The 25376-nt window shown below is 46.5% G+C and overlaps 1 protein-coding gene and 1 pseudogene across 2 annotated transcripts; both read left to right on the top strand.

The window, feature by feature from the left end:
* The first annotated feature begins 3566 nt into the window (after nucleotides 1–3566).
* Nucleotides 3567–24199, top strand: LOC136501820 (diacylglycerol kinase 4-like). Of its 2 annotated transcripts, XM_066497350.1 has the most exons (12): nucleotides 3567–4126; nucleotides 6984–7106; nucleotides 7681–7818; nucleotides 7898–7983; nucleotides 8849–8951; nucleotides 9046–9121; nucleotides 14342–14424; nucleotides 20073–20143; nucleotides 21076–21153; nucleotides 21248–21335; nucleotides 21418–21534; nucleotides 23634–24199. In XM_066497350.1, exons 1-12 carry the CDS (start codon nucleotides 3686–3688, stop codon nucleotides 23796–23798), a joined length of 1569 nt encoding a protein of 522 aa, XP_066353447.1. In that variant the 5' UTR covers nucleotides 3567–3685; the 3' UTR covers nucleotides 23799–24199. The 2 variants fall into 2 exon arrangements, with proteins under 2 accessions (XP_066353447.1, XP_066353449.1); XM_066497352.1 differs by lacking the exons at nucleotides 20073–20143; nucleotides 21076–21153; nucleotides 21248–21335; nucleotides 21418–21534; nucleotides 23634–24199 and adding an exon at nucleotides 19446–19787.
* On the top strand, nucleotides 4140–6517 carry LOC136501819 (pentatricopeptide repeat-containing protein At5g66520-like; annotated as a pseudogene).
* Nucleotides 24200–25376: the final 1177 nt, after the last annotated feature.

A 25376-nucleotide genomic window follows, 5' to 3' on the forward strand; every position in this document is an offset into this window, starting at 1 on the left:
ATCTATGATTCCTATAGCAATGCGCGGGGTATTCCTCTAGTTAAGCTATTTGTCTAGTCTTGTCTACACCCCTCTACACAAGCACCTTATAAAAGATCCTACACAAGGTATAACAAAGGTGTTGAGCTAGTGAGAGTTCACCTACATAGGTCTAGCTTGCAAGGTCACACAAACCTAAGCAACTAATCTCAAACAAGCACACGGGAGCTCCTACACATACTAAACAACACAACTAGCTACACCAGTAAGCACAACACTATCATTACTAAAGCTATACGAGCTTAACTAGAGAGCAATACACTAGCACAAGATATGAACAAGTAAAGATCTAGTGTTAGGATTGCAAACCGAGCGGGATACAAAGGTTGACACAATGGTTTTTATCTCGACGTTCGATGGCTTGCCAACCACTTAATAAGCCTCGTTGAGGCAAGCCCCAAAGTTGTCGTCGGTCCTCTTACTAGGTATCAAGTCCACAAGCTTGCAATCACCCCTCGAGGTGAGCTCCCAATGTGAGCACTAGCACTTAACATCAAAGTAGCATTGTCAGTGAACTTTCGAGACTTGGGATTTTTCTAAGTCCCATTCACTTTGCACTTCATTTAAACTTTGAGTATCAAATTAATGTGTTTAGTCTTTCATGAAGGCTACATACCAGTTCATGACTTATATTATACCTTTTGTATTGGGAAAATTTGATGTATTTAAAAAATATTTAATTGGCTTACGAAAAGTCTATTAAGCTATTATCCTAAACTTAGGATTTTGACCTTTTTGTCTTCTTCTTGATATAAATTGAGTTCAACACCTTAATGAAAGTTGTTTATTAATCAAATGGAGTTTGATCATTTCTCATAGTGTTAAGTTTTGGTTACCTGAATATATTTATTTATTAATAAAACATGTTTAAAGCTTTGAAAGCTTGTCTATTTATGTGGTTTCTTATTTTCTTCCCTTTTCTTTCTTTTCTATTTTTTCTAGTTATGAAACCTTGTTTATCGACCAACCAGGTCACCAATTGAATTATTTTCACATTTGTTACTTTCAATAATATTTAGTAAATATTTAATTCACTTTTTCTTTGAAATCAAGTTGGACCTTATTGGATAGAGCATGATGAAAGTCGTAGTTTGGTTTTGGTAATTAAGTGCCAACCTTGTGGACTAATGCTTTCATTTAGTATGATTAGCTAGGGTCCACTTGATGGTGATGGACACAAGGCATAGGAGGTGATGGAGATGGAGATGAAGATCACATACATGTAAGTGTTCATCATATGGAGAGAATTTGGAGCAAAAGCAAGCCACAAGGCAAAGGTATAAGATAGGGCTTTGCTTTTGCCAACCAAGGTGCAATAGAGTGTAGAGTTGTGTTTAGGATAGATAGTTGTATTATAAAGAGGAGAAATCTTTAGTTATAATAGAGGCTAGGCTTTGCCACCAGATTGATCCGATGGTTAACCCTAGGGAGGCATTGGACTCTGCGTTAGCCTGTACTAGAGAGGGTGTTCTATTAGTGTTCACTGTTCACCAGGTTGATCCGGTGCTTGGCACAAGATCAATCCGATGGCCAAAATTTGTTTCTAGAACATCTTTGTGTTGCATCGAATTGATCCGATGCTTGGGGCTAAGTGACCATCAGACTTCCCATTACTAGTTTTGATCATTAGGGTTAATGGCTAGTTTCTAAAGTTGACCGTTGGAGAGGGCATTGTATTGATCCGATGCTGCCATTGGCATACCACTGGATCAATTTGGTGTATACGTTTTTTGTTGTAGTTTGTTCTCAACGGCTAATTGCTCAGTGGGCTCTATAAATAGATGTGTGGCTGGCTCTTTTAAGTCTCTTGGCACCCTTGGATGATACTATTGCATACATATAGAGCTCAAGAAACCACTCCAACTCACTTGCTAACTTTGAGATTGCATTTGTGTGAGATTGGGAGTGATTTATAGTGCATTATAAATTGAGAGATTGCATTTGGTGGCACTAGGTGGTATTTGTGACTTGGGATTTCTTGTTATTCTTGGTGATTGTCATCACATAGATGGTTTGGTGCTTGTGGAGGATTGCATGATTAGCACTAATGGTCTTACCTAACACCTAGGTGTTACACCGATGAGGTTAATGATGCATAGATCTAGGCCTTGGTACCTCAATGGCTTTTCATCATTTGACGACCTGAAAATAAGACAACATTAGAGGATGAACTAATGAAAGAAGAACAAAATTAATAGAGGTAGATCCTAGCTATTAACGACGAATCCAAAGCCCCAGAGCGACTGGTAAGGTCAGGAAGAGAGATGGGTATAGATGGCCAAGCGTCATGCCAGCCTCCGCCATAGGGGAGCCCCTACCGGAGTCGAAGAAGAAGAGAGGCAGATGATAGGAAACGAAGAGAGACAGAGAGAGGAATGAGAGAGGAGAGGGAGTGGAGAGTTACGAGTGCACTAAGGTTTCGGGGCTGGGCGACGGGCGGGCAGCTAGGGTGGAGTTCATACACCTCTCCCCCAATGGCTAGATCAATGATCGAGGAGCCCACCCCGGAGTCAAAGAAGAGAGGCAGATGATGCAAATGGAGAGAGCTAGAGAGAGGAGCGAGGGAGGAGATGGAGTGGAGAGTTGCGAGTGTGCTAGGGTTTCGGGGCTAGGCGGCAGACGACAGACGTCTAGGGTGGCATTTATATTGACCCTTACCCCAATGGCTAGATCGATCAACGGTTAGGGAGTGGGGGTGGAGGTGATCAGATAGCTAGCGTCGTGTCGGTCCTCTTAAGTCGTGTCGTACTACGACGACACTACGAGCCGATGTCGTGGACTAGGCATGGAGGCACTATATGGTCATGCCGTGCCGGGACAGGCAGGATGGCAATCGTGTCGTGCTAGGCCTTTGTCGTGTTTTTTTGGGCCGGGTCCATTTGGCCAACTATATGAAAAAGGAAGAAGACAGAGAGGGATAGGGAGGAGAGTGACAATAGACAAAAAAAATGAGCGATCAATTTAGGGACAAATGATTTTTTTTCATTTTAATTTAGATATAGGGTCTAATTGATTTCCTACACAACTTCTTATCCAGCCTCTTGTAGCGCGGTTCATCCTGTGTTTGTCACATGAACATGTTTATATAGAGGCTAGCAGTGTCCTCAAAGCAAGCGGAACTTGTATCCCACAATTCGGCTAAATTCTGCGTATCACCCATACCACTTATGCAGAAAACCAATCACATATATAATGCCACACAACTTTCTATTAGGGCAAATCAAACGACTTCAGATTGCATTGCCATGTTTGATTAAGGTTTTTTTTTTGGTATAACCTCTAATTTAATGTAATACTAAATGGAGTAACCGATCGGACCCGGAGGACACTGTTAAAACTATTTTTATTGTAAGAAACAAATTGCCCATCTTGTAACGCACGATAATTTTACTAGTTCATTCATGCTAGGTTTTCTGCCTGTGCAAGCTGACGTGACGACCGGCTCTGCCTCGTGCCTCCCCTCCCTGCTTCCTCGCGGGAAAAACCAGCCATACAAAACTGTCCCATTCCTCCTCCCTCCCCTCCGCTCCAACCGCCTCACCGCGCGCTCCCCTCCCCGCTTGCCACGGCGTCTTCCGTCACCTCCACCACTGCGCGATCGCGGCCGCGGCCGCGGTCGCGGTCGTGGTCCGACGTCGCGCTGTCCATGTCGTCGTCGTTCTCGTCTGCGGCAGCGTCGCCGACGCCCTCGGAGCGGCCGGAGCCGCCCCGCTCCCCTCCCCTACCGGCTGCGCCGCTGGTGGGGGCGCTCATCGAATCGCTCTCGTTCCGCGGGTGCGGCTTCGGCCGCGCCGCCGCGCCCGCGTTCGAGAAGGAGGATCTCAGGGAGCGGGCCGCGTTCCCGCAGCGCCTCCGCGCCGCTGTGCACGCCGCGATGCGCGCCAGGGACCCCACCGCGGGAGCATTCGCGCTCGTCGACCGCGACGGTGACGGCGAGGGGCGTGGCGCGGGCAACCGGTGGTTCGACGCCGCGGTGTACGACGACGCGCCCGAGTCGCCGCTCGTTGCTTTTGTCAACCCGCGCAGTGGCGGCCGCCTGGGGCCTGTCGTTAAGACCCGCCTCCAGGACCTCATCGGCGAAGACCAGGTCAAAACGCCACTCCTCTTTCTCTCTCCATATCTTTGTTGTGCGGGCTACGTGGACCTGTGCTGTTGCCCGTGACGTCATTAGATGGTCGGCGTCGCGGGCTACGTGGACCTGCTGTCACGATGCGGCGAAGCGCGGGCAATTGCGCGGATCCAGGCGGCGCTGGTCACCTCCGGGCAGCTCCGGCGGAGTGTGGAGCTCCACGACGCGCTCGTCCGGGCCCTCTCCCGCTCCGCGCGCCCGCTCTTCGCGCTCCCGCTCTACGCCCACCTCCTCCGCGCTGGTCTCCTTCCCACCCCGCACACCCTCCCTTCCCTCCTCAAGTCGATGGCGCTGTCCCCGGCAGCCCCGGGCGCGGCGGTGCTGGCACTCACCGTGCACGCCCACGCCGTCAAGCTCGGCCTCGAGCGGTTCGTCCTCGTCAGCAACGCGCTTATCCGCGTCCATGCGGGCTTCCTCGGGCGCCTCGCCGACGGGCTTCTGCTCCTGCGGACGGCCGCTGCAGTGGACGCCTCCACGTTCAACACTCTCATCACAGCCTACGCGAGGGTGGGCCGGGTCGCCGACTCCCGGGCTCTGTTTGACGAAATGCCTGCGAGGAATGCTGTGTCTTGGAGCGCCATGGTGAATGGGTATGTCCAGGCTGGTGATGGGAGGGAAGCACTGCGGATATTCGCGCAGATGCAGGCTGAGGATGTCCGCCCGGATGACACAGTGCTCGTGGGGGTGCTCGCAGCTTGTGCGCAGCACGGGGCACTGGAGCAGGGGAAGTGGGTGCGTGGTTACCTACTTACCTGAAGGCTCATGGCATTAGGATCACCGTATTTTTTGGCACTGCTCTGGTTGATATGTATTCCAAGTGTGGTGAGGTGCAGCTTGCAATGGAGATGTTTCAAAGAATGGAGGACAAGAATGTGCTGGCTTGGACTACTATGATAAAAGGCCTGGCAATGCATGGACGAGGATCAGAGGCATTAATGCTCTTCACTCAGATGCAGGCCGGATGACATTGCCTTCATTGGTGTGTTGTGTGCGTGCACACATGCAGGGTTGGTTGACAAGGGCCGAGAGCATTTTGATTCCATGGTGCGAAAGTATGGCATTAAACCAAATATTGAGCACTACGGATGCATGGTAGACCTCCTGGCACGAAATGGCTTTCTTGATGAGGCCAAAGAGATGATTCAGAAAATGCCCATGAAACCTGATGCCTTGATCTGGGGAGCTCTGATGGCTGGTTGTAGATTTCACAAGAATGTGGAGTTGGCTGAGTATGTTGTCAGGCATTGGATCTTGTTGGAACCTGACAAAAGTGGTGCTTATGTACTTCTAGCTAACATTTATGCTGCATCAGGTAGGCATGCTTCCGCTAGGGAAATTAGGCACCTAATGCGTGAAAAGGGAGTTGACAAGACACCTGGTTGTAGCACTGTGGAGGTTAAAGGAGTTATTCATCAATTCATTGTTGGAGATCTCTCTCATCCTCGCATAAAAGATATTTTGTCAAAATGGCATGAGATTGATACTAGGATTAGATTGGAGGAGGGTTACATCCCAGACAAGAAGGAAGTTTTGCTTGACATTGAAGAAGAAGAGAAGGAGGGTGCTCTTAGCCGGCATAGTGAGAAGCTGGCAATTGCATTTGCTTTGATTAGTATGAGTGACAATATGCCTATTCGGATATTCAAGAACCTCAGAATTTGCCATGATTGCCATCATGTCACCAAACTAATATCCAAAGTATATGGGAGAGAAATTATTGTTAGAGATAGAACACGCTTCCATTTGTTCAAAGATGGCAGCTGTTCTTGCAAGGACTATTGGTAGCAGTTAACACTTTCTGTGCTCAAATTGGTACCTGATTCACGAGTATCGTCTTGATGAATACATCAGGGATTCCCAAGCAGAGGGAATAAAGTTGTTTAAAGGACAAGTTCCTCGGTTCTACGCATCTGCACCTATAGATATGCTGCTGCCAATTCAAAATCCATGGATACAGTTGTGCTTTTGTGATAATCTGTAAGATATATTATTTAATCTGAATTGGCGTCATGCTATATTCAGTTGAGAGAACTAAAGATAGTCTTTTTTATAACCTATAATTGCAACAAGTATCTACCAGGGTATGTGAACCATGTCAGTGTTTAAGTGGGTAATGCTACTGATCCGTTGTCACCTTTTTACCTGACTATGACACGTCAAGCAAGAGATGAACAGTCCAACATGGATAGGGATCAAATCTTTGTTTAGGGAGATTAGGGAAAATGGAGATAGTGAATTTTCTGTAATATACCATCAACCAAAATGGAATTGGGTAGATTTTCTTATGTTGGCATAAGAAACTTATTATTTCTATTATATAATCCGCACATTCTGTTTATATATATGGGAGGCACCTGTGCATTGCTTCTAATAAGTCCTAGGGTTTTTTGTGCTGAGGAAATTTAAATTGTTTGTTCTCACAGCTGATGGACATGCTACATACATGAGATTTCCTGATGTTTCATGCAAAATTTTATCATAGCTGTGTCAAGTTTGTTGGAGTTAGTTCATTTCATATGAATATGAGGAACTTCATTTCATACAGCCCTTTATGAAGCTGTTATCCTTTGTAGAGAACATTACTGAAATTAGGAATCACTTAAATTTGCAAACCATAGCCTTTTAGTTCCTATCTTTGTTACAGGAAGTTGCAGAAACACAGATTTTTGTACTTGTGCTTAGATGAAGGGTGGGAACATTTATCATCATGCCATATCTTTAATATCTGGGGTTGCGCTGTTCTGTCTGTTAATGAAACTTTGAGATGACTTTGCACTAAATGCATTCTTATTGACAACAGCTTTTCTAAATCCAGGTTTTTGATCTTACTGTTGTGAAGCCTTCTGACTTTGTGGAATATGCTCTGGCTTGTTTGGAACAACTTGCTGACTCTGGTGATCACAGTGCGAGGTTTGTTCGCCATAATCTGCGAGTCATGGTATGTACAAAACTTTGGTGGCTGCAATCATTTCAAAGACTACAATATTAGTTGCATTCCTCCCAGTTTTTTATGCATTTCAAGGTACTTGTGGATTCATGAGTTGCATTTTCTGATACTAGTTTGACACTTTGACCACAAGTAGTGTGAAGCATCTAAAAAGATCCTCGACAAGAAGTACATTGTTTTATGTTTCATATAACACAAAAGACCTAGAGTGGTTTATGATATCTCCTCAAATTCTAAAATACTGTGGTTTCCTCCATGTCCAACTGAGGGGTTCATGAAAACTAACCTTGATTTTTGTTTAGATAGTTATTTTCTTTGTGTTATTGTGTAAATGATGTTGAGATCCCCAGCAATGATCCAAAGTTAAAAGTTCTTTTTGGCTGTGCTCCAGTTTATTTCATTTTGTATAGGTTAGGCTGAGATGAGATCCCCAATCTTATTGTTAGTCAATGTTCCTTGTTATCAATGAGAACTCTACTTTTGAGATATTTTGAACACGGAGTCTGAATTGCTACCTTAGGAAAGTTGTTGCTTCCAAATACTTATTATAGTTCATCTTTCCTAGGTTGCAGGAGGCGATGGTACAGTAGGTTGGGTGTTGGGATGTTTAGGAGAGCTATATGTTCAGAACAGGGAGCCAGTCCCTCCGGTTGCTGTAATACCACTTGGAACAGGAAATGATCTCTCCAGAAGTTTTGGTTGGGTAAAAGGATATCCTTTTTTTCACTTTACAGTCTTATGAAGTTACTATAGGTTTTTCATCACATGATAGTAATTTTCAGGGTGCTTCATTTTCTTTCTCATGGAAAGCAGCTGCTAAGCGATCTCTTTACAAGGCTATTTTTTGCTCAGTTTCTTGTTTAGACAGGTGACTCTTGTTTATAGGATAGGAATTCGTTAATCTTCAATGCATTCTGTTGCAATTTAATGTTCATAATGTCCCTGTACCTTTTTTTAGTATTAACACGTTCTCTTCGCATCAATTGTGTTTGATAAATGGAGTATCATTGTCCTTACAATTTACTCCCTTTGTTTCCAAATAGATGTTTCAGACGTCAGCATGATCTTACCCAATACACTTTTTTGTGCATTATCATTTTTAATTATATGATGATAGAAAAAATTCTCATTTAATTTCATTCTGAAAACTCTATGTCTAAAACTATATTTGTTTGGAAACATAGATAATACCTACAGATATAATTTGATATGGCTTACAGCTCTAATTATACAGCTATATCAACTTTATTATATATCAATGGAGGAATTGAAGGGTGCTAACTTCACTAGGTGCTACCCATATATGTTTAGTTAAACTAGAATGCATGCAGATCCTGTTGACCTATTAGGTTTCTATGCCTATATCCAGACCTAGGGGCTAGTGATATCCTATTTAATGAAGAATCTGCTTAATATAGGTGTATTACTTTGGTGTCATTGTTTTGTGATTAAATCAGCAGACATGATTGCTATCCTAGAAGTTTTCACGCCCATGTTTAAGCCTTTAGATGATCTTTTGTATATAAAGATAGCCCACTATCCCTCTTGCAATTTGTGTAGCTTTTCATTTAGCTTGTTAATTAATGTTGTTCCCACTGTTATTATAAAATTATTTTTTATTTTTGCACCAACTGTACTGACATAATTTCTTTATGATCGAGTTCCTTCTATAGGTAAGATTTGTGCACCTATTTCACCACTTCCAATGCCTCATATTATGTTTCATTGTGCAGTTGGCATGTTGTTGTTTCTATGCCTGAACATGGAGAAGAAGAAAAGGAAGATTTGGACCTCCCTCACTCACTTAGGCGTCTTGGAGAGTGTACATTTTATGATGTAATGTGTCAATGCCTCTAGACTATCATCTTGGGTTGTCACTGTTATGCTTGATGGTAGAACTAATAGTAATGGAAGTCTTTCTTTCCTGCAGGATGGCACTGCTAAGGGAGAGTTGCCTGAAACAGTTTCCTGCTTTGATGGTGTCTTCTATAATTACTTCAGCATAGGTAATTTCCTGTTTCAACCTATACATTATTCAACATGTTTGTTAGCACCTCCTTAGGCCCACTTTGTTTCAGCTGTGGCTTTTCCAGAAATGGCTTCTGCATGAATTTCAAACCAGTAGAAATCAATACAAAATGATTTTTTTTGGAGAATAAAGTTTCAAATGGTGGCAATTTACTTTAAAAGCAAGTAGTTTTTTAAATTGATTCCTCAAAAAGGAACTATTTTTTATAGCTTTTATGATGTGAGAAGCAATTCTTTCCCAGTTGCTGGCAGAAGCCCAAACAAACTGGGCCTTAATCTTTGAATTATTCAAAAAAAATTTACGAAAATCATTGGTGCAGTTATTATTATATTATAGGTAAAAATAATCTTTATTCCGTTTGATCCCTTTTTGATCCTTCCTATGTTGTGTATGTGTCATATTTTTTTTTTCTCGAACACGCAGGAGAGCTGCGTATCATTATATTAATAGAAGAAGAGAGAGTCATACATAGACCCAGACCCACACACACAAACACCCACTACTACAAGGAAACTAAATCGCCGGTTTAAAAAATAAAATGATGACCCGACCGATACAGCAGTCCATTAGACTGCTCCTTTGGTAGTGAGCAGGGAGATCCCCTTAGCTCCTACCAGGCTCCACCAATGGGCCTCTTCCCTTGCCAAAGCCAGCACCATATTAACATTTGGTGCTGCACCATTGAAGACACACTCATTTCTGTGCCGCCAGATGCTCCAGGCTCCCAAAATGACTAGAGAGTTCAGACCCTTCCTCAAATTTCCACTAGCCGAATTATCAACTTTTCTCCACCATTCATCAAAGGATTGGTCAGTAGGTTGTGGAGCAAGTGATGCAAATCCAAAATGCAGCAGGAGGGAGAACCAAAAGTCTCTTGAGAAAACACAGCACACAAGCACATGATGAATAATTTCCTCCTGTTGATCGCAAAGTACGCACTGTTCTGGATGAGGGAGCCCCTCCTTGCCAATCTGTCCGCCGTCCAGCATCTGTTGTGAGCAACTAACCACATAAAAAATCTGCATTTGGGGGGTGCCCAGGATTTCCAGATTCTCTCATAAGGTTCAAAGAAGATTGCTCCCTGAAATAGGGTATCATAAGCACTTTTTGCTGTATATTTACCCGATGAAGATAGCCTCGCTTATCAGGAATATTCTCATTCAACTCCACAGAATTCATGACATCCCAAAGGTTTAGGTACTGATTCAAGGCTGTCATACAGATTTCTCCTTGTATATCCTCTGTCCATTTCTCCTCAGTGAGGGCATCCAGCACAGTGCGTTTGTTTGATCTTCTTTGGGGTACCAGTGCGAAAACCAGAGGTGCTATGTCCTGAATTCCCTTGCCATCCAGCCATTTATCCTTCCAGAAAAGCGTATTAGATCCGCTTCCTACTTCTGTTATCACTGCCACAGAGATGAGGCCAGCTACCTCTTTACTGACTTGGATAGGCAGATTTGCCCAAGGTTTGTTGGGCGCACTCCACTTAAGCCACGGCCATCTTGCTTTTAAGGCAATACCCAGGGACTTTAGATCTGCTATCCCAAGACCACCCAGTTCCCGGGAGCGGCACACTTTAGGCCAGGCAATGAGGCAATGACCACATTTTGCCTCTTTTTGACCCTTCCACAGGAATGCCCTTCTGATCTTATCTATGGCTTTTATAGCCCAAGGTGGAAGATCTATTGCCATGGCCACATAGATTAGGATTCCTGTGAGAACAAATTGCACTTGAATTACTCTGCCAGCACGTGTCATCAGATCCGCCTTCCATCCAGGTAGCTGATCTGCTGTCAATTATGGGTTGGACCTGCTCCTTGGTCAACTTTTTGATGGTCAAAGGCAAGCCCAAATATTTGCAAGGAAAATCCAGCACTTCGCAGGGCAATAAATTCTGAATCAGAGCCAGGTTTTCCTCAGAACACTGGATAGGCAGCACATTACTTTTTTGAACATTGGTCTTGAGGCCTGATGCTTCCCCAAATAATTGCAATAGTCGTAATGACAGATTAATATCTGCTGCAATAGGCTGGAGGAAAAGGGCTACATCATTAGCATATAAAGAGATTCTATGCTGGATTGGTCTCCTGGATAAGGGCTGTAGCAGTCCAGCTTCAGCATCCCTCATGAACATCCAATTTAACACATCCATAACCAGGATAAAGAGCATAGGAGATAGAGGGTCTCCCTGTCTCAGTCCCCTTCTGTGCTTTATGCTTTCTCCTGGGATGCCATTGAGGAGGACCTGGGTGGAAGAAGTTGTTAAGAGACCACATATAAGGTCACACCAGCGAGAACAAAATCCCGGCTTTCTAAGAACCTCCAATAAGAAAGCCCAAGACACTGAGTCAAAAGCTTTGGTGATGTCTAGCTTGAGTAGTATTCTGGGCTGCTTTTGGGAATGCAAGAATTTTACTGTCTGCTGGACCATCATGAAATTATCTTGAATGAACCTTTTTTTGATGAAAGCACACTGATTGGGGGACACCATCTCATCTAGCCGACCTGCAAGTCTATTAGCCAGGATTTTGGTCACTAGTTTGGCGAAGCTGTGTACCAAGCTAATGGGCCTAAAATCCTTGACTTGATCAGCATTTGGCTATTTTGGGATCAGTGTAATGTAGGCAGAATTGAGTTTCCAGAGACTTCTAAAATTCCTACTCCATACAGAGTGGAGTGCTGCCATCACATCATTCTTGATAACTGACCAACTCTTGTAGAACCTGCCAGTGAACCCATCAGGGCCAGGAGCCTTATCAGAAAGCAACTCCTTTATGGTGTTCCAAGCTTCTTCTTCTGAGAAAGGCGTATCCAAAGCTTCCAGCTCAAAGTTTGGGCTGTCAAGGAAGTCCGAGTTGATAGTTCTTTCCCTAGCACACTCTGCCCCAATCAGATTATCATAAAAATCCAGAACAGCAGCCGCCTTCTCTTCATGTTTTGTGATGACCTGATCTCCTTCATGAAGTTTGGCAATAAAATTCTTCTTTTTCCTATATCTTGCATGCTGATGAAAAAGCCTTGTGTTGGCATCACCTTCCTTTAGCCAGCCTATTCTGGATCTGAGTCTGGCTATTGTTCTCAACAGTGATGCTAGAGCCAGAGAGTGTTTCTTGAGATTATTACGCAGCCATAATTCATTTGGTTGAAGAGGCCTGCTTTCTTGTGCAATTTCAAACTGGTGGATAATTTCTTTTGCCAACAGCAACTGAGATTTGATGTGCCCAAACTTCGTCTGACTCCAGCTCTGTAATCCTCTGGCTGTTGCCTTGAGTTTTAATGATGAGGTTTCTAGAGGGCATTGACTGGGTTGTACACCCTCTCATGTGTCCCTCACAGCATCCAGGAATCCATCTAGAGAGGGCCAGAAAGCTTCAAAATGAAATCTTTTCTTGCTGCCGATAATGTCCTGCAGCCCAAGAATCAGGGGGCAGTGATCTGAATCAATAGAAGCAGCACTCTGAAGGAGACAACCTGGAAACTGCTCCTCCCAATCCAGCGAGCAAAACATTCTATCCAGCCTATCCAACGTTGGGGAAGCATTAGTGAAGGAACTGGTCCATGTATATTTACGACCATGGAGAGGAATTTCAGTGACCTCCATATCATTGATCCACCTTCTGAACCTTCCCATCATTGCTCTGTTAAGGTTGGAGTTGTTTTCGTCCTCATCCTTATAGATGAGGTTGAAGTCCCCAAGCACCAGCCAAGGCCCAGAGCACTGTGCTCTTACAGCTCTCAGCTCCTGGAGAAACTGGATCTTATCTTGATTTTGTTGTGGCCCATAAACACAGGTCAACCACCACGCACTACCATTTGATGGGCAAAATTGGACCGAGACACTGTGAGTATCCACCCTGGTAGCTCCAATAGTGCCCAGTCGAATCTGCCAAGCAATTCAAATTCCACCACTGGCTCCCTCTGAGGGTAAGCAAATGAAGTTATTATCAAATTCACTTCCCAACATAGTCAGGATCAAACTTCTGGACACAGTACTCAATTTAGTTTCTTGCAGGCATACAACATCAATTTTGGAGGCATCCACCACCATTCTGACTGCATCCTGTCTCGCTACTGAGTTTAAACCCCTTACATTCCAATTAAGGATGTGTGCAGGATCCATAGTGATACTAAAACAAGAACGACCCAGAGGACCTCTCAAACACTACACCCCACTAGTTCTGCAGCAGACTCTGCCTCAGGGAGAGCCCATCCGAAGAGTGCAGCAAGGGGCTTAGTGTGTGAGGATCATATCAAGTGGAAGGGTTTCAAAATCCTTTCCTTCATAGTTCAGCAAACAACTACTTTCAAAAAAAAAAAAGTTCAGCAAACAACTTGGTCACAAACTGTTCCAAACATGTATAATCTTCTTGGGTGTGTTCTCAATACATACATAAATAAATAAACCTTGGGTAACTTCCTACTTTTATTTTCTGGTGTATAATTGTATATCTGCAGGTGAGCCTTTGTTGTACTTTCTTAATTTTAGGTTTCTATAGTAGAGGAAGGTAACAACTCATTCTCAATACTACCCTGGAGACAATGAGATGAATATTCTTTCAGGAGTTCACTTTCCTATTCATATCCACAACAACAACAACAACAACAACAACAACAACAAAGTCTTTAAGTCCCAAACAAGTTGGGGTAGGCTAGAGTTGAAACCCAGCAGAAGCAATCAAGGTTCAGGCACGTGAATAGCTGTTTTCCAAGCACTTCTATCTAAGGCTAAGTCTTTGGGTATATTCCATCCTTTCAAGACTCCTTTTATTGCCTCTACAACTTCGGTCTTCCTTTGCCTCTCTTCACATTACTATCCTGGCTTAGGATTCCACTACGCACCGGTGCCTCTGGATGTCTTCATTGGACATGTCTAAACCATCTCAACCGGTATTGAACAAGTTTTTCTTCAATTGGTGCTACCCCTAATCTATCACTTATATCATCGTTCGGAACTCGATCTCTTCTTGTATGACCGCAAATCCAACACAACATACGCATTTCCGCGACACTTATCTGTTGAACATGTCGTTTTTTCGTAGGCCAACATTTTGCACCATACAACATAGCAGGTATAATCGCCGTCCTATAAAACAATTATGTTTGTCGTTACTTGTTACCACCTGTTATTTGTAATCTTTACATTACATAATAAGTGTCATAAGGACTGGTCTTGAAATACCCTTCTCTTGTATTGCAGGAATGGATGCACAAGTGGCTTATGGTTTTCACCAATTACGTGATGAGAAACCGTTTCTTGCAAATGGACCTTTATCCAATAAGGTAAGTAACTTATGGATGCTCTTCCCTACATGGCTACATTTATGATAACCCAGCAGTTCATCACCTTAAACCCTAATATTGGTCATTCAAGTTTTATAGTTTATTATGAATCATTTATGACAAATGAAAACTGTTCAATATATGCTTGTAATGTTAACTTAAGAATGGGTCAGTATGTACATGATATATGTGGCGTATGGCTGGAGCCGGCTGTGTCTTTGTTGATGACCTTAGACCCAATTTAGGCTCAGGTAGTCGTGTAGTTATTTTATCACAGGCGCGATTGTAATCTGAGAATGATGGGTGTAGTGTGTCGTGTGTCTACTCTGTTGGTCCACAGGATCACCGGCTCTGGTGAATCGACCACTCACCAGTCTTGCCGACCACGACAAACATTGTCCGACCACACACTGTGGCTAGAGATAGAAGAAGGGAGGAAGAACGGAGCATACACACACAGTAGAGACACCAGCGTTGGCCGAAGCTCTGTATAGGAGATGGCAAATCTAAACTCACTCTCTTTACTGTTGTAGTTGCAAACTATATATACAACTTTATCTATCTAGTCATAGTACAACTGTCATGCTGCTACAGTGACTAGATGAGACAGCAGGGCTGACTCTGGCGTCTGCTCCTATTGTGGCTACAGTGCGGCAGGTGAACCATTCGGCGTCTGTCCCTGTAGCGGCTACAGTACAACAGCAGGATACCTTTTCAGCGTCGCCTTCCCCTGTCGTGTGTTCACACAAGGGAGCAGTAGATTATCTAACAATTCTTCCCCTAATCCTACTGCTAACCCTTGAACCCCCACCATGCCGATCATCTCCTTCCGCTCCGTGAGTTGAAGACGGCCGAGCGGCTTGGTGAGGACGTTCGCGAGTTGCCGACCAGTTTCAACGAACTCGATAACGATCTGCCCTCCATCGACACAGTCCCTGAGGAAGTGGAACTTCACGTCGATATGCTTGCTCCGGTTGTGGAGAACCGGATTCTTCGCGAGGGCGATGGCGGGCTAGTTGTCCACCACCAGTGCTGGTGGGTGAGCTTCGACACCGGTCAGCTCGCCCAGCAGCCGGCGCAGTCACACAACTTGGCACGCCGTTGTGGCTGTCGCTACGTACTCTGCCTCGCACGTAATAGCGCCACCACCTTCTGTTTTAGCGATAGCCATGTGATCGGAGCCGACCTGAGGAAGACGAGCACATCAGAGGTGCTCCGCCGTCCGTCGATGTCCCCCGCCATGTCTGCGTCGCTGAACACAGTGAGCTGCAACCTACTTTCGCCGGTCTTGGGAAAGACGATCCCCTGATCTACCGTCCCCTCGATGTAGCGTAGTAGCCGCTTCACCGTAGCCCAGTGATCCTCTCTGGGATCCTCCATGAAGCGACTGACGTAGCCCACGGCGAACGTAATGTCCGGCCTCGTGCGGACTAGGTAGCGCAGACCACCAACGATGTTCTGGTAGAGTGTTGCATCCACCTTCGCCGCAGTACTGGCCTTCGTCAGCTTCAGTCGCTCCTCCATCGGAGTCACACACGACTTGCACTCAGCCAAGCCGCTCCGCTCCAACAGCTTCGAGGCGTACGCGCTCTGACCGAGCGTGAGTGCCTCCTTCCCCTGTGTCGCCTCGATGCCGAGGTAGTAGGAGAGCGCGCTGAGATCGCTCATTTGAAAACGAGTTGTCATCTCGCGCTTGAAGCTGTTGATATCCTCCGCACGCGCGCCTCTGACGATCAAGTCGTCCACATACACGCCGACAACGAGCTCTTCCTTCCCCCGTCGCCGCGTGTAGAGCGTGTGCTCAATTGCGCACCGTGTGAACCCAAGGTCGCCCAGGGTGGCGTTCCACGTTCGTGGGGCCTACCGTAGCCCGTAGAACGCCTTGCGTAGTCGGAGCACCCTGTGCTCCGCTCCCTTGACGGCGAAACCCGGAGGTTGTCTGACGAAGACCGTCTCCGCTAGTTCGTCATTGAGGAAGGCCGATTTTACGTCCAGGTGATGGACGCGCCAGTCCTTTGCTGCTGCCAAGGCTAGTAGCAAACAGACAGACTCCATGCGCGCTACTGGCGCAAAGACTTTCTCGAAGTCGATGCCTCGCGCTGGACAAAGCCTCGGGCGACGAGTCGCGCCTTGTGCTTGACAATGGCACCGTGCTCGTCCCGCTTGGTCTTGTACACCCACTTCAGGCAGATCGGACGGCATCCTAGAGGTGGATCGATGAGCTCCAAGTCTCATTTTCCTCGATCGCCTTCATCTCCTCCAGCATCGCCTGTCGCCAATCTCCATCGCGCTCGGCTAGCGCGAACGTGGGTGGTTCCTCTGCACTGACGAGAAGCAGCTTTGGGTCATTGAGCAGCCTACCCGCTAGGCCTGAGGGCCCTGTGCCGCTGACGATGCCGTCCAGCCTGCGGAACCGCACCTCCTCACCATCGTGGAAGGCATTCACGAACTCAGTGATGTCACTTGAAGGTGAGATGAACTCGATCAGTGTTGATGGAGTTCCCTGTTCCGCCGTAGTGGTCGGCACAGCACCTGGAGTGCTCGGCACTACTCCTGGACCGCTCGTCACCACTCCTGGAGTGGTTTGCACCCCTCGCGGAGTGCTCGGCACCCGTCTTACAGTGGTCGACACCAATGCAAGACCTCTCGACTCCACTATGGGAGTGTTCGGCACCCGTCCTGGAGTGGTCGCCACCATTGCAAGACCTCCCGGCTCCACTCTTGGAGTCCTCGGCACCCCTCCCGGAGTGCTCGGCACCTCCCCAGGAGTGTTCGGCTCTGTCACTGGAGTGCTCAGCACTCCTCTCGGAGTGCCCAGCACCTCTTCCCCAGCGTCTTCACCACCGTGGATGACCAAGTGCTCGACGACGAAGGTGCTGGTGAAGCCGTCAGCTTCCCCCGAGCTCAGACTGTTCCAGTCCTAGGCCGCCTTCTCGTCGAACACGACGTCGCGCGAGACAAGCACCTTGTCTTCACGTGGGTCGTAGAGCCCGTACGCCTTGGTACCTTCCGCGTAGCCCAGGAACACCATCGGTGTGCTCCTGTCCTCCAGCTTGTTCAGGACCGGCTTCGTCTTCCTGACGTGGCCGATGCAGCCGAATGTCCGGAGGAAGGACACGCTCGGCTTGCGCCCATACCAAGCTTCGAACGGTGTCTTGCCCTTCAGGGGCTTGGTGGGAGCACGGTTGAGGATGAACACCGCCGTGGTCACCGCCTCACCCCAGAACCTTGCCGGCATGCCCTTAGCCTTCATCATGGATCGAGCCATGCCGACCACCGTCTGGTTCCATCGCTCCACCACGCCATTCTGCTATGGCGAGTACGGCGCGGTGTGGTGTCGCACCACACCCTGACCCGCGCAGTACGCAGCGAACAACATCGAAGTAAATTCGCCGCCGCGATCAGTCCTCAGCATGTGCAGCTTCTTGCCGCTCTTGGCCTCCGCGCGTATCTTGAACTTCTTGATCGCCGCCGCCGCTTCGTCCTTGCTCGTCAGGAGTTGCAGCCACATGTAGCGACTGCAATCATCCATGAGCAGGAGGAAGTACCACCGACCACCGTTTGTGGCTGGCGTGATTGGCCCGTAGAGATCGCCGTGAACGAGCTCGAGAGTGTTTGCCGCGTGATACCTGGCCGCCTTTGGGAACGGCAGCCTCCTCTGCTTCCCGGCTAGGCAGCTGTCACATAGCTCGCCTCCGTGCTTGATGTGGGGCAGCCCTCGGACCATCTTCTCCAGCCAACTAAGTGCGTCGAAGCTGAGATGTCCGAACCGGGCATGCCACAGCCACGGCTCCTCGGTGTGCCGTGCTGCCAGGCACACCGGCTGCTCCACCTTCAAGTCGAGCAGGTACAGCCGGTTCTGGGACTTTTTTACCTTGGCAAGAAGTCGCTGCCCCCGGTCTCTGATCCTAAGGACTCCGTCCTTGATCAGTACCTCGCTACCGCACTCATCCAACTGGCCAATGCTAATGATCCTTGAACACAACTGCGGGATGTAATAAACATCCGTTAGCGCGCGGTGCTCGTCGTTCTGACACCTGAAGATGATGGTGTCGTGCTCTCGGATTGCCACCCGTGAGCCGTCACCGAACTTCACCGTACCGGTCACATCGTCGTCGAGCTCGGAGAAGACTTCCTTGGAGCCCGTCATGTGGTTGTTGGCACCGGAGTCCAGATATCACCGCTGCTCCTGCTCGCCGCCCACACGTCCGAGGTGGACTTAGGCGTGTGGTTCGTCGAGGTTGACAGCTTTCAGGGCCTTCCCAGGTCCTTCCACCGCCGTCACCTCTCCCTTCTCCTCGGCCTCAACGTCGTGCAGTGCACAGAACGTCGCCGTTAGGATAGTGGCCTCATCATCATCTTCAGCCTACGCCAGATGAGCCTCAGTCTTCTTATCCTGCTTGCGATTTGGGCACTCCCTTGCCCAATGGCCCGTCTTCCCGCAGCGCCGGCAAGCGTTGGGGTCGACCTGCTTCTTCTTCTCCGAAAAGGATAGAATCACCATTTTCTTCACCATTTTCTTCAGTTATGCACTACTCATCTTAAGTTATAGTTTTCCTTTGGGTAATCCAAAAGGATAGAATCACCATTTTCTTCAGCTGTGTTTTGCAAGCTGTTAACACGCAGTTAATTATCCGCAAAACAAAGGTAATGATATGAATTTTTAAGTGTAGTATACTCATTAATATGTATAGGTCCAATTAGTTGATGATTTCTCTCATCAAGGCCACGTCTCTTACCTCTCTCTTATATAAATAACTTCTAGAAATAATGATTAAGAAATGGAGTTGAGATTATCACCTTTTTCCTGTAGCTTAAAATAAACCTGAACTTGCACCTTAAGCACTACAAATTTTCTAACTAAAGCATTGATGATTTTACAATTTCTGGTTTCACTGTGTGAATTGAAGCATGCCTTGTTGGTGGATAATCCTTTTAGTTTGCTGTTGGTCAAGGTAGAAACATGAAACTAAAAGAATGACATCAACTTGATAACAGGAATTAATTTCCTGTCCCCTCAGTCTACAGAGTTGTCCTTCCATGCTTGGTGGGAGAAAGCTAGCAGCAGCACCGTTGATGGGTTGATGAGGCAAGGAGTTAATTCGCTAATTTTACTCGGAGCTTGGACTATATGGAACCATCGCAATGGGTGTATTTTTGATGGAGCAGCTCCAAACTTAGCTGGTGCTTTGATCATTGCCGGCGAGGAGCATCGCTTGTGGTCTATGGCAGGGGCTCGAGGGCTATCATTTTTTACTGCCCTCCTCCCCGGTAGTTAGAGTGTCTAGCTCAGTAGTGGTCGCCTTGTGTGGTTTTGTCACGGGCGCGAATATAATCCTTGAAACTGTTGGGGCGTGAGTGCGTGTGTGTGGTGTTTGTGGTGTGTTTGGGCTCTTGCCCTTTATTCTCTTCTTAATATAATGAGGCGCTGCTCTCCTGCGTTTTCGAGAAAAAAAAAAACAGGAATTAAAACAGATAAAGAACAGCATGGTGCAGTTGCATTGAAATTATACATATTTGCACTGTGAACAAACAAAACTAGGCTCTATTGTGTGACTAATGTGATGCTTACTATGTGATCTATATTTTGAAAAACTTTTAGAGTGAGCATTTCTAACTAAATTACTGATTGGCTGATTTTGTGACAGTTAATTTACGCAGGATATACCTGCAAGCAAGGATGGTTCTTTACGCAATGTATTAGTGACCCTGAATTAAGGTATGGTAGCTGCTTTTATTTTGGGGTAATGAATCGTACATTTTACCGATACCTACATGCGTGATACCTCCCCTGGTCAAGTGATAACTTTAATATTGTCATCTTTTTAAAAAAAAACACTATTAATAATATGTGCTGACTTTATCCTTCAACTATGCCCTAAGTCCAAACATCGATAAGGGTCATTTTTAAGAAGTTTGATAGTTAAGGATTAATGTTTTTGATTGTTTCAGAGTTGCAGGTTTGTATTTGAACTCTGACTATAGTTGAAGGTTGGAATTTTCCCATTTGAAATATACAAATGGGTTTTCTTGCAAACAGTAGCATGTGATGTAATTTGGACAAAATTCTCTAAAAACATGATTGTATTAGTTTATTACACCAAAATCCAGTAATCAGATACTATTTCAGTTTTTGGCAATAACGGATTTAGTTGAGTCTTTAGTTTAGATGTCCAATAACATAGGCTTTCAGTTTCCTTCTGAATTCTAGTTGTACATTTGTTAGTTCTTAAGACTTTCTGCATCTGTTTTTTTTTTTTGTTGTTCTATTCAATATAATATGGATCCAACTCATCCAGGAATCCAAAATGTTCACTATATATGGTAGACTGCTTGCTTTTACACTTTGTAGTTAAAAAAAAATCCTTTTATCAGAAGTAAATCGCCAGAAGGGCGGGCCTGGTGCAAGCGGTAGAGTCTTACCGCCCGTGACCGGAAGGTCCCGGGTTCGAGTCGCGGTCTCCTCGCATTGCACATGCGAGGGTAAGGCTTGCCACTAACACCCTTCCCCAGACCCCGCACAAAGCGGGAGCTCTCTGCACTGGGTACGCCCTTGAGAAGTAAATCACCAGGGTTGTACTGATTTGTCAAACCCAGTGTAGCAGAGCCCTGTATGGGATATCTCAGTTTTTTCTTTCTATAATATGTCAGGGGATTGAGGAATGTTCTCTGTTTATCAATCAAGAGGATGGACAGCTCTGAGTGGGAGAACATTCCTGTACCATCGAGGCAAGCTCACAATTTCTCTGTTTTTGGATAGCTAGGGATCATGCTTCCGCATATAGAATGTGAAATCAATTTCATCTGACAATCTATGATGCAGTGTGAGGGCAATTGTTGCATTAAACCTTCACAATTATGCAAGCGGAAGGAACCCATGGGGAAATTTGAAGCCTGAATATTTGGAGAAAGTGTGTTGAGTATATTTCTGTGACCATTCATCACCTCAATTGCATTAACATTGTCTCCTGATAAACTCATTTATGCCAATAGAGAGGATTTGTTGAAGCCCAATCAGATGATGGTCTTCTTGAAATATTTGGATTGAAGCAAGGGTGGCATGCATCTCTCGTGATGGTTGAACTTATATCTGCCAAGCATATAGCTCAGGTAACTTGCTCCCTCCACAGTTGATCGAGTGGTTACTCAAGACTATTGTCTATTTGGAAAAAGTATGCAATGCCATCAAGCGAATCTCACTATTAGTAGTAGTTTCCCATTGTTGGAACCGGTGGTGACCACCGAGTTCACGATCTTGGCGCTGGCTTGCAGCCGGCCCGGCTCGTTACCACGAGCCTGCGCTCCCACAGGTCCCAGGTCCACCGGAGCTACAACATATAAGGTCTTTGGGCCTTACTCAACCCAAAAGACTAGCCTGATAGGTGGGGTTCTCCCGTCTTATATGTTGTGCTCCCCCACCATCGCTACACGATGTGGGACTCGAGATTTTTTTATCGGGTTTAACTTTTTTTTACCATGGGCTTGATACCAATTGTTGGAACCGGTGGTGACCACCGAGTTCACGATCTTGGAGCTGGCTTGCAGCCGGCCCGGCTCGTTACGACGAGCCTGCGCTCCCACAGGTCTCAGGTCCACCGGAGCTGACAACATATAAGGCCTTGGGCCTTACTCAACCCAAAAGACTAGCCTGATAGGTGAGGGTTCTCCCGCCTTATATGTTGTGCTCCTCCACTATCGCTACACGATGTGGGACTAAACCCCAACAATCTCCCCCTTAGTCACACATCGGGGTGCCCCCGCCATATGTGATGCTCGGGATTTTTTTTATTGGGTTTAGCTTTTTTCTGACCTCGGGTACCGGCTTTGATACCAATTGTTGGAACCGGTGGTGACCACCGAGTTCACGATCTTGGAGCTGGCTTGCAGCCGGCCCGGCTCGTTACCACGAGCCTACGCTCCCACAGGTCCCAGGTCCACCGGAGCTACAACATATAAGGTCTTTGAGCCTTACTCAACCCAAAAGACTAGCCTGATAGGTGAGGGTTCTCCCGCCTTATATGTTGTGCTCCTCCACCATCGCTACACGATGTGGGACTAAACCCCAACAATCTCCCCCTTAGTCACACATCGGGCTGCCCCCGCCATATGTGACGCTCAAGATTTTTTTTATCGGGTTTAGCTTTTTCTGACCTCGGGTACCGGCTCTGATATCAATTGTTGGAACCGATGGTGACCACCGAATTCACGATCTTGGAGCTGGCTTGTAGCCGGCCCGGCTCGTTACCACGAGCCTGCGCTCCCACAGGTCCCAGGTCCACTGAAGCTGACAACATATAAGGCATTTGGGCCTTACTCAACCCAAAAGACTAGCCTGATAGGTGGTGGCTCTCCCGCCTTATATGTTGTGTCCCCCCACCATCGCTACACGATGTGGGACTAAACCCCAATAATCTCCCCCTTAGTCACACATCGGGGTGTCCCCGCCATATGTGACGCTCGAGATTTTTTATTGGGTTTAGCTTTTCTGACCATGGGTACCGGCTCTGATACCAATTGTTGGAACCGGTGGTGACCACCGAGTTCACGATCTTGGAGCTGGTTTGCAGCCGGCCCGGCTCGTTACCACGAGCCTGCGCTCCCACAGGTCCCAGGTCCACTGAAGCTGACAACATATAAGGCATTTGGGCCTTACTCAACCCAAAAGACTAGCCTGATAGGTGGGGGCTCTCCAGCCTTATATGTTGTGCTCCCCCACCATCGCTACACGATGTGGGACTAAACCCCAGCACCCATCATATGCAGTACAATACTATTTGGTAGGACAAGAGATAACCTGCTATTTGGTCATTTTCTTTTTGATAGAGGTTCAGTTTCACTAAAAACCATTAAAGCAAAACTGTGAATAAACATGTATTCGAATGTGAACTAGATTATAATTTTAAGTTCAATAAGAATGAAAGTAGATCACACTGGAGTTAAACTTTTATTTTCTTTTGTGGCCTAGACGCCTACAGCTTGTTCGGGAGGCCGTATCGTATCGTGGATTATTTACTGCTGGCTGGTTTGGTGTGAGAAAAACACTGTTCCCGGCTGGAAATTTACGATCGTTTACGAGCAAGCGAACAGGCTGGCCATCTGACCGATTGCAAAATGAAACGAAAAAAAGAGTGTTCTATAAACTGTAGAAAGAGTACTTATTACTTCTTTCAGAAGCACCCCATAATTTGGTGCTACTATTCCATGTTCAGGCAGCGGCAATACGGATAGAGATCAAAGGTGGGTATTGGCGGGACGCGTTCATGCAAATGGATGGGGAGCCATGGAAGCAACCACTTAGCTCCGAGTATTCAACATTTGTGGATATAAAGAAGGTGCCTTACCCCTCACTAATTATCAATGGTGGAGACCGTTAGCTGGAAACCATTTTTGTGGCATGGCCTAGGCGGAGCTGCCAAGAAAATATTTTGAGCTTCCAGCTTGGGGCCAATGAACTCCAGGCACAGCACAACCTTTATATCGCGGTTGCATGAAGTCCTAACTGTATATTGAGTTGAGCTTGTACGTGGAACAACGGAATGCAATGGTGTCTCCGCCGTCCTTTGATCGCGATTCTGTTTGAAGTTCCGTGCATTGCATCAAACCACCATCTGATGTATACTCGCTAATTTGAGGATCGTAGTGATTGCTATCAGATGCAAGAGATGTGATAGTCATGCTGTAACCCTTCCTTTATGGACGGGCAAGGCAATCTTACAGACTACCCTGATTCTGTTTTTTCCAACTATTGTTTGGATAATTGGTATGATTACATCCCAACAATTTTACATGCATATTGACGTGTATACGGGTAAATTGCGGGCTACATTTTTTTAACATGCTTTTTGACAGGTCCCATTGATGTAGCTGATCATACACAGGATTGATCAAGAAGTTCAGGTGCATAGAACACATAAAAAACGCAAAGTCTGTCATTGGAAACCTGCAACCAAACTGGAATCTCGCCATTTTGTTTAAAAAAAACGATAATGATATGCCACGGCCATCCGTTCAGATGGATAGACCAACCCACCCGCGCCGCTCACCTATGCCGTGTGCCTAAACCCGTGTCATCCATCCACGCCGCGCGCCCCCACCCCACTCCGCGCTCGCTACTGCCGCCTAATCTGCCTCCCATCACACGCGCGGTCTGCTCCCACCCGTCGTGCGTGCCGCCTGCCCGGTTGAGCCAAGGCCGGTGCTAGTGGTGCTGTGATGGTGCTCGCGCGCCGCCGTTCGTTGCCGGCTCCCACCCCGACGTCTGGAATCGACAGGCCCTAGCCTTCCCAATGTTGCAAAGCGCATGTTTCAGCATGTTTTAAGTGTTTCAGACATTTCAGAGGTATATTTCATGTGTTTCATAATGGTAGTTCTCGGATGTTGCACATGTTGCAATGGTTATAGACGTATGATACAAGAGTATGTTCAAGATGTCTTATTTGTTTCAACGCATGTTGCAAGTGTTTTTATCTAGATGTTACATATGTTGCAATGACTATGTTGCAAATGTATATTCCAAATGCTTCATCTGTTTCAGACGTATATTATAATTATTTTATCTGAGCGTTGCAAAAGTAGATCAAGATGTAGGGTTGTTGAGCGAGGAAGAGAGAGCTAGCGCGGGAGCCATGGTAGCGTCGATATGGGGACGAGACGTAGGCCATGCGGCGCCAGTGTGGAAGAGGCGAGGGAGTCATCCGAGCGGGGTGGAAGAGGTGAGCACAAAATGGTGTGGAAGAGGCGGGCGAGGCGCCGATATGGAAGAGACAGGATCGAGTCACCCGAGCAACGTGGGCAGCGGAGCGAAAGGGAGCGGTCCGAATGCGAGCGAGGGAAGCGGAGCTGGCGCGGGCGCAACCGTCCAGACGTCCGGACGCTAGTCTTTCAAAAAAAAAGAATGTCGCCATTTAGGAGCTCCCCATCCCCGCACGGACCACTGGCCCACCGCGCACGGC

This window comes from Miscanthus floridulus, chromosome 13 (assembly GCF_019320115.1).
Source record: "Miscanthus floridulus cultivar M001 chromosome 13, ASM1932011v1, whole genome shotgun sequence".
Lineage (NCBI taxonomy): Eukaryota > Viridiplantae > Streptophyta > Magnoliopsida > Poales > Poaceae > Miscanthus > Miscanthus floridulus.